We start from the raw sequence: 18,584 nt of genomic DNA on the forward strand, positions 1-18,584 counted from the left end.
TCATGACAATGAGATTTAGACCCTAGTTAAACCGGGAGGCTGAAAACACCCGAGAATTATATTATAAAAAGAAAAATGAAGTTTCATTACACATGGGTGGGTTGATGTGCGGGCTTTCTTGTTTGGGCTTAAAATTTTCTTTTTTAGGTCAGAGTTGGGGCCTATACTTTTGGTGGTTCGAAGTATCACTACTAGGAAAGAAAAACGCATACATAAATTTCAGTTTGCTGTCTGACTTGACCTTGGTCGTTGGCACCTGAAACAAATGGGCCAAACTCAATAGCCAAAGATCCCATACTATATCCGCACCATAAGGCCACTACCTCGCCAATGGCTTAGCTCCACGTCAGCCTTCACGTTATCGTACGCACTAGGTTCGCTCACACCGTCTTTCCATGCCGAGATGATACACACACCTCTCCTCCTCTCTCTCTTCTCTTCTTACAAACACATTCAGACCCACCTAAGTCACCCACCGTCAAATTCTTTGATAGCCTCCCATTCACTTTAATCCATTCTTTCTTTGATTTTTCATCCATTTGGGTTCTCAAATTCATGAGCTTTTTCATCATCGGGTATGTTTTTGATGTAAAGTTCGTCACTTTTGTTTGTGTTATCATCTGCAAACCATTACCCATCAAATTGTTTCCTGTGTGCTTTTTTGGGTCTGCGATTGTTGCTGCTCAATCGGGTTGTGTGAATCTGTTTGTGGGTATTGTTTTTTTTCGCTGGAGTTGTTGGGTTTGCATGGTTTTTTGGATCATCTGAATGATGGGTTTGATTGTTTGAGCTTAATGTTTGTGTTCAAGGTGATTTTCGGTTTCAAAATATGTTCTTTGGCCTGATGCTTATGGGTTGGTATTCAGTGTTGAGTTTTAGTTTGTTGTGTGATGTAGGTTTATCTTGTTTTGTTTGGATGGATGTTTGGAATTTATTTGAGAGTGTTTGATTTAACTTTGAACTTGTGGGTAATCGGGGTTTTGCTTGAACTGATAATCATAATGTTGCAGCTTTTGAAAATTAAGGGGATTGGTTCATGGATGCTAGGGTAGCTACAGTTGGATTGAGTTAAGTTTTGAATGTATATTGTGTGTCTGTGGAAATCAAGTTGCAATGCAGCACTCCTGAATCAATTGAAATATGTCGTCTGTATCATAATGCTGCCATGGAAGTGTCAAGCATTGATAATGATAATATATGAGTATGCTAAAGGTTTTAGTTTATAAGTTAGAAATGGGTTGTTACTTTTGTCTGTCTATGTTTTTTTCCCTTGGAAATCTGCAATCATCTCTGTTTACACACTGCAGATGACAAGACTTTTTGTTCCAGTGAGGACATTATCTCTTACATATGGATGCTCAAGTAAATTTTTTTGGGCTGAGCATCTGAAGTTAAGAACAAACTGAAATAGTTAACAGAAGATAACTTTTTTATTTTTGTCAACTTCTCAGGTTGGAGTTATAGACTATAATTTCTCAACATTCTTTGGGATTGGAGAAGGAAGATAAGGATTATTTGCATGAACCTAGAATGCCAGATTTAAGAAGTGGAGTTCGGCGATCAAAGAGGATCAACAATGTCCAGGAAAATCCTGCTGTTTTAGTTCCAGCTGCACGGACTGGTGCAGGAAAAGGTAATAGCTCCAACATTCTATTTTGATAATGACCTCTGAATATTGCAGTTAACTCATTGATTCTGTGTCCCAATGCAGGGTTGACTGGTAGAGGTAGGGGTAGAGGGTCTAGAGCCATGAATCAAGGTAAGAATTCCAAGCTGTTTGGTGCTGGAGTTGGTGGCCAAGGGAATGCAGGTTTGGATTTACCAAAAAGAGATTTGGTGGCGGTTCACGATGAATTGGTAGATCAGAAAGGTGCACAAAAATTGACTGCTATTGAGGATGAAGGGAGCAGTAGTCCACTTCCCGAAAGAGTAATTTTTGTCACCTCTCTGCTTGGCTCTATCTAGTTTTATAACCAGAACTGGTTACTAAATATGATTCCATATTATTCATCTCCAGGTACAGATTGGAAACTCCCCCATGTACAAGTTGGATAGAAAGCTGGGGAAAGGGGGCTTTGGACAAGTTTATGTAGGGAGAAGGGTGACAGGAGGATATGGGTGCTCTGGGCCTGAGGCCTTTGAGGTCTCATCTTTATACTGCATCTCATTTATCTCTCTAAAATCTCAGCTAAAGTTGATTGTGGAACTAATGGTATTTTCTGTATTCGATTGTAGGTTGCTTTAAAGCTTGAAGGTCGAAACAGTAAAGGGTGCAGTCATGGCCCTCCTTATGAGTGGCAAGTATACAGGTAAGAATTATTTCATCCTTTTATTTGGTAAAACCCTCTAATCTTTGTTTCCTAACCAGTCTTTCATGATCATGAAGCTCCCTTAATGGATGTTACGGAGTTCCCCACGTTCATTACAAAGGTCAACAAGGAGAATACTATATCCTGGTGAGTTACTTTGCTATCGGTACTTACTTTCTGAGGCATGTCTTTCACATGTTGAAAATAATGTCATATATTTCTGTTGATGAACAATAACTCTTCAATGTTGCAACAGGTCATGGATATGCTAGGCCCCAGTTTATGGGATGTTTGGAATCGCAATCAGTTGTAAGTAACTTGTGTTCTTTCTATGTTCTGAGTTTCAAATTGATACTTCTTAAAATAATTCACATTCTAAGTTTATGCATTAATCATTTCGTTGTTATCTCCTCTTGTGTTTTTCGGTACTAAGGCTGTCTGAAGAGATGGTTGCTTGTATAGCGGTGGAGGCAATCTCAATTCTAGAGCAGCTTCATATCAAAGGGTATTTTCAACTAATTCTTTTCTGATTTGGTTATTAATTTTAATTTTAATTTATCTTTTTAAATCTTCTTGTTCTACATTATTGTGGCTCATGATAAGTAATTTGCATTGCAGTTTTGTGCATGGAGACGTTAAGCCAGAAAACTTTTTGCTTGGTCAACCTGGGACAGCCAATGATAAGAAGTTATATCTTGTTGACCTTGGTTTGGGTATGAGTTCTTTGTTTAATAATTTAGGAACAAGGAAAAAAAATCAAACCACAGCTGATTGTGCTTCCGTATTTCATTCCATACAAATGTTGGACAGACATGTGACTGGTTTATTATGCTTTCTGTCAGCTTCAAGATGGAAGGAAACATCCGGACGTCATGTCGATTATGATCAAAAACCTGATGTTTTCAGGTATGTACAACCTTCACTATAATGTATACATTGGTTGATCAAGATCGTTAGAGGGGGGAGGGGGAGAGAAAAGTTTCTATGGTCTTATAAGTATTGTGAGAAACAAATGATATGCATTCTAACAAATTATCTCACAAAGTAAATCCAGTGTGCATATCATTCTTGTACTAATAAGTAGTTCTATATGAGGACATTTATAATACGATCTTTAGACCCAATATTGTACTCATGGTTGAAGTATCCTGATGTATTTGATCTTTTTGATAGGGGAACTGTTCGTTATGCAAGTGTACATGCTCATTTAGGCAGGACAGGGAGCCGAAGGGATGACCTTGAGTCATTAGCTTATACCCTTATATTTCTCCTTAGAGGCAAACTTCCCTGGCAAGGTTACAATGTAAGTTCATTTGGGTGTTCCACTGCATTCCTATTTCATTTAGGCAGTTCTATTTTTTCCCCTTATTTTATAAATACTTGACATGAATCTTGGGCTGTAGGGGGAAAACAAAGGATTTCTTGTTTGCAAGAAGAAGATGGCAACTTCTCCTGAGATGCTATGTGGCTCATGTCCTCCTCCTTTTCAACAGTTTCTTGAGTTGGTGACCAATATGAAATTCGATGAAGAACCAAATTACTTAAAACTAATTTCTCTGTTTGATAACAACATTAATGTGAATGCTGCTCTTCGACCTATAAGAACTGATGGAGCTGCAAAGGTGATTTACTTGCATTCAAATTTTTTGATTTTATTTTCGATATTATTTTCTCTTAAGTTTGTGGTTGCTGCAATTGTTTATTGAATGCTTTTGCAATGTAGGTGGGCCAAAAAAGGGGAAGGTTGTTTCTTGAATCAGAAGATAGTGAGCAACCCAGGAAAAAAGTTAGACTAGGTTGCCCAGCCAATCAGTGGATCTCAGTCTATAATACCAGACCGTCGATGAAGCAAAGGTAGGTGATGTAATACCAGGTGGCATAATCCCCTTTTAAGGTTATATATTTCTCTATTTAGACGTCTGAGATAGAAAAGCCCAAGGATATCTCACCAATCAGTCATTCTATCCAATTTTCTGGTTTTCTTAGCTACTTTATTTTCTGATATGATGTATAGGAGTAGCTTTAGAGTCGCAGGATTTACAGTTATGGTTTTAAAGCATAGCCCAGCCATTTTCTTTTTTTGTCAAGCTGTAATAAGGAAGTTTCATGATTATGTAGTACTTGTTGGTACAAACTTATGTGATTACTGTTCTGAAAATTAGTGGTAGGAAGTAGTTCACCACCTATAGTTTTGGGCAGACTCATTTACCCTAAGTTGGAACTGAATGTGACCCTTGTTTTTCTTCTTTTGCAGTAGGACAGTAGTCCTATTTAGCCTATAGCTCAAATTTTGAGTCCTAAATGTCTTGTATTACCTTATCAGGAGACGTTAATTTACTCTTAAATGGAGGCTGAATCTGATCTAGCTGAGTTTATATCGTTTCTATTTTCACTGGATTGTTGGTTATACATTCTTGTACTGTATTAAGAAGTTACAAGAAGAATTTTGTGCAGGTATCATTACAATGTTATGGACGTGAGAGTGGACCAGCACATTGACAAAGGAAAGGAAGATGGTTTGTATATTAGCTGTGTCGCTTCATCTGCGAATATGTGGGCTATAGTCATGGATGCAGGGACAGGTTTCACATCCCAAGTTTATGAATTATCTCCTGTTTTCTTGCACAAGGTAGCTATTCTTGAAAATACGCGCCCATAAACTTCCACTTTGACATTTAATTAGTCATTGTTCCAGCAAGTTAACGGTTTCTGATTATTTTCCAGGAGTGGATAATGGAACAGTGGGACAAGAACTACTATATCACTTCACTTGCTGGCGCAGGCAACGGCAGTGCCCTGGTGGTAATGTCCCAAGGTATGTCAAACTAATTAACAGAGCTTCCTTTTGTTAATGGCAGTTTGGCTATAGGAATCTGGTTGTCCTTGATGATAGTGACTTTTTTTTTTTCCTTAATAGGGATCTGTCTGTGTAGTACGTTTTTTTCTTTTTTCTTGTTTGAGCTACTCTTTTTTATTGCTAATCTTCTATTTTTCACCCATTGAAGGCGTACCTTATACTCAGCAGTCGTACAAAGTCAGTGACGTATTCCCTTTCAAATGGATTAATAAGAAATGGAAAGAAGGTTTCTCTGTTACCTCCATGACTACTGCAGGTAGCAGATGGGGCATTGTCATGTCCAGAAATGCAGGTTATTCTAATCAGGTATACCAGTCTCTACCCCCCGTTCTTACGTTCTGTTATATTTGAACACTGCAGAAAATAATTGTTTCATGTGCTTTATTGGTAGGTTGTTGAGATTGATTTCCTATATCCGAGCGAAGGCATCCATAGAAGATGGGAGAATGGATATCGTATTACCTCAACTGCTGCGACAGAGGATCAAGCTGCATTCATACTTAGTTCACCCAAGAAGAAATCACAAGATGTGGCTCAGGAAACTCTACGGACATCTGTTTTTCCAACTACGCATGTCAAGGTACATTTAGTTAATTTAATTTTGGAGTGTCATCTCTGCTTTAATCTCTTTTGAGTTTTGGAAATGGGAGTGATTTTACTTGAGAAGTGAAATGTTCAAATCTTATTGTAGGCTGTTATTTTCATTTAAAAGATCTTCTGGCAGACTTAGTTATATTTGAAAAATGTTGACTGTACTGTCACTATGAATTCTAGCAACCTGGAATTTAGTCACTATTGTAGGATGACTAGGCACTTCTGGGTGCTCCAATCCTTTATGAAATTACTCATCTCCAGAGGAACTGAGTTAATTGGATATTAGAGGAGACTAGGAGAGGAACATATATAATTATATATTAAAGCAGATTAGACTTTGAAATTATTTTGGTGAAATAATTACATATTCCATTGGAAAATATTTGTAGGAATCATTTTCCAATCAATAAAATTAAAATATTGGTCATATGCACAGATATTACGTTGGTAAAATCAATAATATTTGTAGAAGTCTTGGTGAAGGAATAAGATAAATTTTTATTATTTGGCGAAGGAATAAGTAAATATAAATTTTTATTATTTGGCCTTGGCAGGAAAAATGGTTGAAGAATCTATATATTGCATCCATCTGCTATGGGAGAACAGTATCATGAGGATCAGCAAACTGTTGAAAAACTGCAGAGTGATGTTAAATGCAGGGGGATAATATGTCTTGTTGTGCGACAAAATCCTAACTCAGGTGGTGGATTGCTGACTGCACCCTTTTTCCGGCCTTTTGGACGATACAGCAAAGTCTGTACCATGTCGAGAGAAGGCAGTTGCTTTCGTGTATAGGTGCTTTCTGTAAGAACATATAAACAGAGGAGCTATAATGTACCAGTATTCGTGCTGATAATAGATGTTGTTCAAAAACGGAGAAGTTTGCCCTCTTCCTATCTTATATTGGTTTTAGAGGGATGCATTCTCCAATTGAAGAAAAACATAACGTCTTGGAGAGAGTTCACATTTTCAACAGTGTTTGGGTACAAAAGAGTGTGTACCCAAATTGATGTGTTCTGTGTAATTTAAACGGATTGTACCATTGTTTATTGTAATATTCTACGATTAAAGGTGATGAAAAGGTGATTGAACCAACCATAGTTCAGCTAATGAAAGATGCCTTATGAAATGGTATAGCTTGGTCCACGTTGATTTTCTTTAACCTGGAACTTAACGGCCTGAAAGGTTTTGCTCTCTTTGTGTGGAAGATCCATATAATCCGGAAAAAAAAATCCTATAGACACGTGTATTACATAGCTAGTTTCTGGAAGCAGTGTAGTGTAGCACTTTTTAGCCAGTTGGAGAATAATCGAGCTTACTCAACTGAAAATTGTGGGCTATTAGCTACTCAAATTAGACATTAGGAACCTACTTCGTGCTAAATCTATTCGACTGAAGCTCAGCTGTAACTTGCAAATAGGGGTTGTGCTGCAGTGGATAGAAAACACTAGTGTAGCATGCACAAGCAGCAGCAGAACTATTCGGTTGGGGCGGCACTACCATGACTCTGACCCTCATGTGAGCTCGCATTCAGCTAGATCAAACAAGTCACGGTGAAGCACATTGTGGATGAAGTTGAAGAAAGATAAGAAGAGGATTTTTGATCCTCCAGCGAGCTCTCGCTCTGCGAAGCTCCAATATGATCCTCTCTCTTACTCTCAGAATTTTGATCAAGGATGTTCTTGGGACCAACCTGATGAAGATGACCTTTGTTCGCGCTCGTTCTCCATGCGTTTTGCAGTTCCGTCCAACAACTTTTGAAAGGAAGATTTGCTTGCCTGGGAGGAGTGAACTTGTATTAGTCTAGTTCAGAGCTATGAATCAAAGTGTAGATATTTGTTACATATCATTCTCTGTCTTATGATATTAATTTTTGCTTTCTCAATCTAGTTATCTGTCGCGATTTGTAGTCAATTGTTCTCCAAGTTGCTTTTCTTTTCATATGGGACAGGGGTTAGTTTCCAACGCCAGAACAAGAGAAACAGAATGACAGGATCATTTTTCCCTCAAAAGCCAAATAAACTTATCGATCAGAGCCTTGTTATTTCGATCTGTTCTTATAAGCTTAAAGGGTTATGGTTGAACAAGAAGATGGGTGTTGTAATCATCTACATAACTCTCGAGGACTGCATAGCAGTCGAGGATTCTGATGCGTAGAAAACCCTTACCGTTAACTAGTGTGCGCCATACTCCCAACACAAGGACTCGTGCAAAAATTGCAGGATCAAGTTTGAGAGGCTTAATTGGCAGTTTGTCAGCTCTAGCATTGTGCATGAATCCTCCTGTACTATGTACAATACACATTCAACTGAGCTCGATGAATCGACAATTAGTTGACTATTCGACCGACAAAGAAAGCTGTTCTGATTCATATTATAGTTGACATTTCACTCAATTATTCGTCTGCCAAGAAATTAGAAACTTAACAGCAATAGCTTCAGCAACTAACAGATCGATAGAGATATAGCATCTCATCCTTTGTGGCATAAAGCCTTAAAATTCCAGGTTTGACAAGCTAGCTAGCTAGTGTGCAAGTCAGAATGCTTTTCTAAGAAATTCAGATTCCTCTTGATGATTTTGGGAGAATTATTAGATGGTCCTAGAACTCCGTAATTAAAGACAATTAGGAACCTAAAAGCTTTGGTCTTTGATCTAGAATTTGGGACAGCCATTAGTATGTTATTTCCAGATGCTTAACATGCGTAATCACCTATAGAACAAGACCACAATTTGTTTAATAAAGTAGATATATCCGGAAAATTGATATGTGACCTTTGAAAAAAACAATAAAAACACATTACACGGCCAAGATGTGTGGTTATGTGCGCTACATAGGGTAAAACCGTAACACGGTTTTAAGTACAAAAATTATACTAAATTGGGCCGGAAAGGATGGTTTTGGACGGGTGTACAAGGTAAAGTCTATGTTTACAAAAGAATGGTCTAAATTGGCCCGGCTTATGTTTTCTTTTCTTAAAGTAGGCCCGTAGCAAACAAAAGTCCAATGATGAATCCCATTCCGAGCCGCAGTCGGATCAGTTCAATCCGCTTGTAAAAGAAGGAGTTGAGGGTTCGAGTGTGTATTTAATGTTCCCATTTCATTTCATATCTCGATCCCAAACCCATAGGAAACTCTGAGAAACCAGCAGCAAAAGCAAAGAAACATGTCTACGTCCTCCAAAAAACCGCTTGACGTAACCACCCGGCACTGCAGTGAACATCGGCATAAGGCTCATAAGCATACGCGTGATGGGAAGAAGAAGAAGAAGAAGACCAAAGAGACAACCAAGCCCAAGTTGAAGTTGGAGGTGGAGGAGGCTAATAAGTCACTCTACATGTGTATTCTAGAGCACGGGACGAACTGGGCTGCTTATGTTGTCCGCACCATCAAACTGTCGGATTTGTTATCATCTTCGGCGGTGGGGGACGATCCATTGCCATTGCGGCAAGTGGCTTATGAGGCCGGTTCGCATCTCCCCGGATCTGTGGGTTGCGGTGTTTGGGGATCCCAAATTGTTTTCACCGGCGGCGTGACACCCAGCTCCCCTCACGGCTTCAGGAATATAGGTCCCGACTCAGTTTGGCATACAAATGTTTATGCCTTTGAAACACACACAAATGAGATAAGAAAGCTTGATGCCAATTTACAAGGAGGGAAATTGTACCCTCTGACGGTGGAGCTGGGCGGCAAACTGTACGCTCTTTCCTATAGGCTGGTCGGCCATCCTCCCTCATTTGAGGTATTTGACCCTAAAATAGGCAAGTGGGAAGGTTTGCCCCAGCCTCCATTTTTCCAAGTTGGCTCTCCATATTATGAACATGCCAGCTTCTCTTACGCAATCGCCGGCACCAAGATCTTTGCCTCCCATGAAGAATGTCCTGTGTTCTGCTTTGACGTCGCCCATCCAGACAGAGATTGGAGACTGGTCTCTACTATGTGCCGGGGTGGCCCTTTCCCCTTTGATAACAAAGTTGCATTAGTCCTGGACCTGCAGGGGGACGATGACAAGAAAATAATGTTTGCCTACAGTCATGAGCCTTGGCGTCTATGGGTATATCTTATGTCATTGTCTGAAAACCAAGAAATTATCACAAAAATCGGTGATCTGAGGATGCCACTCTTGCCTGATGAATTTGGTTTGCCACAACGCTGTGAATTTTTGCACATTGGAGGTCAGAAAGCGTGCCTTGTTGTCACCGAAATTGGCGTCCGTGCTGAAGACGCTCCTGCTTATAATGAGCTCGGTACTCATAAGAGACACGGTGCAGTCATTCCATTTCAATTTGAAGTTGATATCACCAAGGTGGACAAGGACAAGAAAAATTGTTTAGCACTCCAATTCATGCCTCTTCGCAGCTTCGAATACCATACCAACCCACCCACTCTTCCTGAACCTGAAACGGTTGGTTGCTTTCTGTTGTAATAAAATTATTACAATGCTTAAGATATTATCAATAAATTATATATCAATTGAGGAAGGGGAAGAGATCTTTTCTTTCTTTCTTTCTTTATTTGGGCAAACAAGAATTAGTTGTGGTCTGTATTCTATATTATGTATGCTTCCTGGTTAGAATTTGTTTCAATCATTGATAATATCATTTTCCTTGTCCTGATTTATTTGTATGATTTTACAAGATCAAGAAGAATTCTAATCTGCATTGTTTCTGTACTGGTCCTTCCATCTCAAATTTTTGTCTTCTAAGTGCACAATATGCTTGTCTAAAGGCACAAATCCTCACTATCCCTGCCTTAATGAAGTACAATTATCCTTGTTCCTAATTTTGTGGAAATATATGATTAATCATTCAACTGTAAAGGCAGTATGTTATATGTACAATTATGTATGTATTCTTGCAAGATAGAAGCTGAATTCAGACTCTAGCTATGAGCAGTCATTTGCATATCCAAGATTCAAAAGGCTTCAACTTGTGCAACCAAAGATGTTCACGTATCGGGATTGCTTAAGCTTTGATGAAAAGGTGATCAGCATTCTTTTGTGCTGATGACTTGGGAGTTGGAATTTGTGATAGTATAGATAGGAAGGACAAAATGCTAGCTTAAAGCGGGTTACAAAGGAATTGGAGATGAGCAGGAGAATCCTCCAGTTTACAAGATTACGTTTACATGTATAACAGTTGAACTGCTCATGTGGTGGATGGGAAGTCTGAAGGCTTTATGGATTGTTGGTCGTATTGATATTCCTGATCAACTGACTGGAGTAGATTGACTTATAGAAGAAAGACTAGCAGAAGCAGTCAACAGTGCGGCTGCCCAGGTTTCCTGATTCCTTCTGGCCTGCAGCGCAGAGTGACTTGTTACATCATGGGATGTGTATGACACTTGCTATTCTGAGAAGTGGTGCAGGGAAGGTAATTTTGTTTGGTCTCAAGCTTGCAGGCAAAGCAATTTCCTTTTATAGAAGAAACAAAACTGGCATACACTAATATTTATATGTGCTGCTAAGACCATCTAACCAATAGTTATTTTCATCAGTGTTTGATTTCTGTGCCACTTAGAGTTTTCTTTTGCCCCATTTACTGGTAGAAGGAGGTGATATGAGTATTCCTAGGGTTCAGGACTTGAAGCTGTAATTGGATTTGAGTTCCAGGGGTTTTAGATCTAGAGGACCAGTGATGTCTATTTCTACTTCTCCGGTGTAGTTCTTAGTCTTGTGTGAGAAGTTTGTGTGGCCCTGTAACGTTGTAGGATGTGTATGATGCTGGCTATGACCAGTATGGTTGCAGTTAACTAGGTAAGGCGCTAAGGTATTCTATTTGGACCCAATCTTGTTGGGAGTCAAGCTTGCATGCAAGGTAATTTCTTCTCATAGAAAAGCCAGTGAATGACGTAAAAGAGGTTCTGCCAAAACTCTAGGTACCAATAGTCTGAGAAAAAGACCGGACCTTGGAGAATAGGAAGAAGAGTGTTATATGTTCATCAATCTTTGCTCCTAATGGCACATGGTTGTGGCTTACCCAATTTAAGTATTTATGTAACTTAATCAGTATAAGAACGTTCTTAGTATCTTACAGTCAGCTGTTGGGTTTGTTTTTACTTGAAAAGCATTTGTTTAAAATCTGGCCAAGGAATTGCTTGAATGTAGGGGCTGTTGTTACCATGTGGGATGCAGAGCCTCCTTATGCTGTGCTAGTGAGCTTTTTACTGGAATTATGTGCAAGGTTTCCATTTTTTTGTTCTTTTATTGGGTCCTTTCTTGGTTTTATAAATGGTAATGAATTCGGCAATTTCCCAAGTGTGCACAAGGTTTTCTGATACTATCATCTTGACTGTCAACCAGTTTCTGCAACTTTGGTGGCTCGTGACAATTTAGTTTGGGACGCTGTACACACTTTCGGATGAGACTGATATCTCCTCGTGCTTTCTGAGATTTTGATGTTTTGGTGGAGTCTTTTTGTGTCCTATACTGATGTCAAAGGGGTATATAGGTTCATCTTTGATTTCTGATGCTCACAATCGTCTCTAGGATTGTTTGGATCCTTCAATTTTCATATTAGTTTCTTGTTTAACTCTCCCAAGTTTGTAATCAGCTCATTTCCTTTCTAAAGTTTACTGGCAACATTAAATTTTCTGATTTTGTGCCTGCTTATAATCGAAGTTTGAGACTGAGGATAGTCAGCTAAGTAATATCTTATCAGGACTTTTGGCAGTCTCTGTACTCGGCACTCCTAAACATGTGGAATTATTGTCCCTCAAGGAGGTTGGTGCCTGTGCTTTTAAGTTTTGCCATTTTATTCAAATTTGCAGATTGATCGAGGAAGTTATTTCAGTATGAGCTCAATTGTTTCGTTGGGCCTATGGAGATTCATAGTCGTAATGTTTCCTCTTAAATTTTTGTAAAATGCCCCTTTCAAAGATGGTTGTCTCGATCACGAAAAGTGATTGCAAAATGCCTCTTCCTTGAAACAATATGATCAAATACTGAACTCAAACCATCATTTCTTTTTGTTGAAATGTGACATTTAGGCAGCCAAAAGCAAGAACAAAATGGTGGGGGCACTTTAGGTCAACTTTCACCAAGGATTAATTATATTTGACCCTCCGAATTATAAGTCATTTTCATTTATATGCCTAGGTATGAAATTTTTTTGTTTTAGTACCGAACAACTTACATCTGTTAAACATTTTCGTACCGGCGGTTAAAAATTTCGTTTAAAAAACTGTCAGTTGGTAAGGTGGCAGTTAGCTGCTGAGTTGGCACTGCCACATAGATAAAAGAAACTAAAAGGAAATTTAAAAAAAAAAAAAAACAATTTCAAAATTCAAGCAATCAAAAGTAAAGGAACCACAAGCAGCAACCCAAATGAGAGTACAAAATTCATTATAGGAATATACATTGAACAACATTTTTTCCGGCTATTCTGATATGGGTTACTGTTCTTTATAGGAACCCCGTGTGCTCACGAATCCTCTAATGAGCCCAGCACCATTGCAATTTCCACACAGAATCTCCCTTTTACCCCTGCAAGAGAAGCAGCAATGCAGCATATAATCAGAAACAAGCTCTAAACAGAAGAAGAAAGACAATGGATCTCTCTAATCTAGTAGCCCATGAATTCAGCGATTTGATTCCAAAGCATCAGGCCCATATTCAGCATAACATAGATTTGACAAGTTGATTGCTTACCATTTCCTTCACAATCACCACAGACTATGCTACTTTTGGTGGTTTGACTACCATCTGTTGCCTGCAGGACAAAACCAAAGTGAATTCAAAGGAAAAGAACAACCTTCAATAAGGGTAACCTCTAATATTCAAACTGAGTTCGCCAATTTTAACACCTCATACATGCATCTCATACAACCTCTTAAACAGCTTGTTTCCCAAATCTTGTTTGATCTAAATTGCATATAAAGGATGTTCAATTCACTTCAAAGTCATCATTTAACTCATTTTCAGTTCCTTCAAAATCTAAGAACTCATGGGGTCATGCCCACCATAACATAGTCCCAACTCCCAAGTAATATGCTTAAGCAAAGAAAATCAATGAATGCAACATGTTACAAATTTCAGCAAAAGGGTAAACTTGTTTCATGAGAGAGAAAGAGAGAGAGTTTAGCCTACTTTGGATGTAGGTTGACCCAATCTAGTAGCCCTTCTGCAAACCCAAATGAAAGCAACTTAGATCACAGTACTACAATACACCCAACACAGTTAGTCCCCTTTATAAGCAAAGGGGCATACATCCTGGCAACTACTGCTACAGAAATCCAAAATAAAATAAGCAACAAACATATGACCACGTTATCATTGAAGATAATCTTAACATCCAGTTTTTAGTCCAAAGAATTACCTTCAGTCCAACAGCTAATTTTCTTGAGATATCCCTCCAACCCTCCATCTTTTAGTATTTGGTAGCAAATTGAGATTCTGGAAAAACCAAAGAATAATTTTAAAACTCATTACTAAACAATACAAACATAAAAACATAAATGCAGACATAAAAGGCAGTCATAATTGATCGTACCTTCCAATCTCTCATGTTTCCAATCCAGTTTTTATTTATTTTTTATATTATTTTTTATTTTTAAATAGTGATCAGTATTTAGTGATCACAATAATTATTGAAGAGCTAGGCGGACCTGAAAAAAAAGGTTAACCATGTCAAATAAAGTAAAAGAGAATGAATAAGTGAGAAAAATTATAAAGGGAGCGAGAGCTGGATTTCAAGAAATCCAGGTCTATATGCCTATTACCAATAGGAACTCGAACAATCTGGAGCCAAGATCTGTAAAAATTTCATCTACCAGAGCGCCAAGTTGGTAGGGAGTGTATAGACATTTATGTTCGCGGACCCTGTAATCATTAAGATGAATCATGATATTCCTTGCAAGCTTTACACGGTTAGCTGGATCGTCCGTGTAAGTGTTGAACTTGTACACTTTTAAAGCCCATGGATCCACTGAGCATGCCTTATGCGGGTCTATATTCTCCTTATAGTTAGCACGCTCCCAATCGGTGTAAGCTTTCTCCCATGGCTGTAAGCTTCCATTATAACTCACAGAGCGATGCCGCAGCCTGTCAATGAATTGAACAGGCAACACTGTCCTCTGATCTCTGTTTTGTAAGAGCCGGTGGAAGTATAATGCGTTGAACTGTTTTCTGTTCAATGCCAAAAAAAATACAAAGTTATTGTAAAATACAAATCCGTAGAGATCAAATCATGGAAACCGGTCTTTTAGTGCATGATTCTTACATTGTGAGTCCTGCCTCGCTCAACCTCGACAAGAAGTCGTCCCGATCCTTCCAGGACCCGGTTTCTTCCAAAATTCCTATGACGCAGCGTCTAGTTCTGCCACCGTAGTCTCTGTCCTCGGGACCAGAGCCTACCGGGGGTAGAACCAGCGCATTATCTTCAACCCTTAAAGAGTGGGGATCCAAGGACCCAACTGGCAGATCATTCACGAGAAAGTACCCTGTTTAGCAAATCCCTGCATCTCAAAAAAAAAAAAAAAAAAAAAAGCATGTTACACTACAAGGGCTTCTTAATCCTGACAATAAGAGCTAAGAAATAAACACATTTTCTCTTTTCCGATAATGACATAAAAAATAAAAATGCACAGGATCAACTTTTGTTGTGGAAATACCACAATGTTATAGTACGAATATGCAAATGTTGAACAGTAGTAACTGTAGTATGCTGAGAATGAATTGAATACTCAAATAATCTCTGCACAGACTCATGAGTAGTTAAATATCGATAATTAAGTTCGTCATTTAAATTTTCATACAGTAAAACTCGGCCTCGATCTGGACATTTATTAATGTATTTAAACAAATATTTAATTAACATAGATTGAGAACATGATTCAACATTAATTTTTTTTTTTTTTTTTTGAGTTAAAGAGATAATATATTCATCACAAGTCAGAATAGGTCGTTATAGACCATTCCGCTGTCATTTAAGGGCATAGACATATAAGAAGCTAGTGGTAGTACCCAACAGTGGTATGTACATATAGTCCTACTCATTAGACAATTAAATATGTAGAGATAGTGGATATCCTCATTCGGTACTACTCTAGAGGCACTAGAGAGATATTGGGTGCACCTTAGTGCTTAGGTTCCTAAAAATAGAGCTAAAACATAGTAAAGACCTAGGGCAGCAACCCCAGTACAACATATTAGGCCCAAGAGCATCCAAAGGAATAGCCCAACTCCAGAGCCCATCAAGATGGCCTGATCTCAGCCCATCATCCCCGACGACATGTCGTACGCTACAAGCTCAGTGCCCCTGGCGACATGTTGTACGCCACAAGCCCAGTGGCACTGCTTGACCTGCTTTGCCACGACCCGTACCGCTCCGATCCACGCCTACGCAACCTCTCGCCGCTTCGACCCAAACCACCACGCCCCACGCCTAAAACACGCCGCCACAGCTCATGTCATTTACACGTTGTCCGGAATCCCGCCGGTCTTGATCAGCACAATCCAACGCCGGTGGAGATGCGGCCAGAAACAACCAAGCCTGAGCTATCTTGAACAATCCCGAGCGCAACCACCCTTGGAAGACCTCGGACTATATCGATCGAATACCCATCCGGCAACAAACCCCAAGATGACGGCGAGGCTGGAGGCCAGCACTGGTTGGGGCGCCGCCGGACAAGGTTGAATACTCAACATTAATATGAGCATCATATCTTAGTAATGAATTTGAATTATAAGAAACAACAAAATTATTTCCAATATGTACATTTTTTTTTACTACAAATTTCGTGTGATCATTACGATGTTTATATATTGAAGGTGTATTTGTTTCAAATATAGTATTTGTACTGTATACTTTTGGACTAAATTTGGAACATTTTCCATTTCGCATGCAATGAGATTTTGAATTTATTGTCCACAGGGTCCATGAATCATAAATTGACTAACAATTTTCAAAAGTTCTTGATCAATACTTCTATCTGGTAATTCTGCTGAAATAATAAAATCTATATTAGCTGCTGTATAACATTTGTAATTTTTTTTTAACCAAAATAACATATGAGCATAAGGGAGTCCTCCTTTTTGAAACTCTGTTATATGAACATCTGCATCAATCTCTCCAAAAGGTTCTCCAGATTTAATATAACTAATCATATTTTATAATTTTATTTTAAACATTCTTGAAATTATGTCAGGTCGATCTTCAGCTTTGTATTTAGATTTTTCTTTAAAATATCTTTGTATTTCTGGCAATTTAACACTATAAGTAAAAGTTATAAATAAATTTGAATCACCATATTGTCTGCAGATTGTCATCGCATCTTGATAATTATTAATCATATCTCCGGGACTTTTAATATGAGAACTTGGTATAATAATTTTTTGTCCTAAATCACGACTTTTATTAGGATTAATTTCAGTTTAGTACCCTGTGATTTAGGGGTAACATCATGTCAGTCCCTGCTATTTCAATTTGATCAGCAACACCCCTGTGCTTTCAATTTCAATCAGTCGTGCCCAAATTTTACTGTTCCGTCCAAATTTTACTTTGTCAATCCAGTCAAAGTTAACGTTCAAATTGGACGGAACAGTAAAATTTAGGCACGGCTGATTGAAATTGAAAGCATAGGGGTGTTGCTGTTCAAATTGAAAGAGCAGGGACTGAATGATGTTACCCCCAAACCACAGGGTACTAAACTGAAATTTATCCCTTTTATTAATTCCAGTTGAAGCTGCAGCATAGATGTCTTTAAAAATTCACTTCAAATTTTTTTTTGATTTCTTCTAATCCAATCTAATCGATCTTCTTCAACCGTTACATAAGCATCAACTAAAAATTGTTGAAATACTCGTCCACCTTTTAATAAAGTGTTTATTTCATTGTTTCTATCTTGAATTTGATATGTAACATAAGCTCATATTGATTTGTTTTGTCTTTTTTTCTGTAGAATTTCCTCTAATTCGTTGCATTGGTAAATTTGTTTTATATCCATCTTCACCATAAGGAAAAAGTACTGGATATTGCAATGACAAATACTTTGGATGTATTTTTGAAATACGTTGTAAATATCCACTATTTGATTCAATAATTATATCATTATTTGAATTATGCTCACCAATATCACCAACTATTAAACCACCAATTTCTTCACTTGTTGGTTCTTCATATTGTTTACTATCAGTTGGTTGACAGTTAAGTATTGTCATATTTAATGAAGGTAAAGAATGATTTTCAAATTTATCTTTGATCGTTCGAAATTCTTGTACTAATTCATTAATTTCATCAAACATTTTAATAAGTCCTTCAACAATATCTGCTTTGAATTTTACATTAGCATGAGGAGGATCAATAGCATTAACACGGTTTAAAATCCCATTTTTTGTATCATATATGTATAATTGAGCATATTTAGAATTTTCTCCGTCAGAAGGTAACATAAAGCCTATTAAATGATGCACTTGCCACTGATTTTAAAAACATAAGGACCTGATCCAATATTTATTGGGGTGAGGCTATTGCCACCCTATAATTTTCTTTGTTCACCCTACTTGTTCATTACACCCTACATTTTAATTTCAATTATTAGATTTACTTATCCAACCCATTTCTCTTTCCAGGAATATCCTCCATCATATGACATATCAAATTAAAAAAAGAAATTTTTTTTAATGAAAATTTCTCATTTAATTTATATCAATTAAAAAAAAGTCATAAAATATATTAAAGTTTCCTAATAAAATCATAATTTGATTTACTTCCATTTTTTTATTTTTTCCATTCAGTTTCAATGTTCATTTATTCCAATCCATATTAAAAAATTAGTACGTGCTCCTATGAGCAATGAAAAAAAGATTGATTTTTTTTTTTAGTGTTTT

At 37.8% G+C, this 18,584-nt stretch overlaps 1 protein-coding gene and 1 long non-coding RNA gene across 4 annotated transcripts; one reads left to right on the top strand and one right to left on the bottom strand.

Moving 5' to 3' along the window:
• Window positions 1-393: 393 nt before the first annotated feature.
• On the top strand, window positions 394-6,870 carry LOC112187863 (casein kinase 1-like protein HD16). Of its 2 annotated transcripts, XM_024326819.2 has the most exons (19): window positions 394-575; window positions 1,308-1,362; window positions 1,452-1,633; window positions 1,712-1,929; window positions 2,018-2,143; window positions 2,236-2,309; window positions 2,387-2,456; window positions 2,566-2,618; window positions 2,743-2,814; window positions 2,928-3,022; window positions 3,152-3,215; window positions 3,483-3,612; window positions 3,713-3,931; window positions 4,033-4,163; window positions 4,764-4,938; window positions 5,034-5,124; window positions 5,315-5,472; window positions 5,558-5,746; window positions 6,315-6,870. In XM_024326819.2, the coding sequence occupies exons 3-19, from the start codon at window positions 1,531-1,533 to the stop codon at window positions 6,372-6,374; spliced, it is 2,028 nt and encodes a 675-aa protein (XP_024182587.1). In that variant the 5' UTR covers window positions 394-575; window positions 1,308-1,362; window positions 1,452-1,530; the 3' UTR covers window positions 6,375-6,870. The 2 variants fall into 2 exon arrangements, with proteins under 2 accessions (XP_024182587.1, XP_024182586.1); XM_024326818.2 differs by lacking the exon at window positions 1,308-1,362.
• A 6,203-nt stretch (window positions 6,871-13,073) lies between these two features.
• Window positions 13,074-15,208, bottom strand: LOC121051375. Of its 2 annotated transcripts, XR_005805523.1 has the most exons (7): window positions 14,977-15,208; window positions 14,477-14,882; window positions 14,248-14,362; window positions 14,074-14,150; window positions 13,845-13,878; window positions 13,407-13,467; window positions 13,074-13,241 (listed from the first exon to the last, which is right to left on the bottom strand). It is a non-coding gene; the product is annotated as an uncharacterized LOC121051375 (long non-coding RNA). The 2 variants fall into 2 exon arrangements; XR_005805524.1 differs by lacking the exon at window positions 13,845-13,878.
• Between the last annotated feature and the right edge of the window lie 3,376 nt (window positions 15,209-18,584).

Source organism: Rosa chinensis, chromosome 2 (genome assembly GCF_002994745.2).
Source record: "Rosa chinensis cultivar Old Blush chromosome 2, RchiOBHm-V2, whole genome shotgun sequence".
NCBI lineage: Eukaryota > Viridiplantae > Streptophyta > Magnoliopsida > Rosales > Rosaceae > Rosa > Rosa chinensis.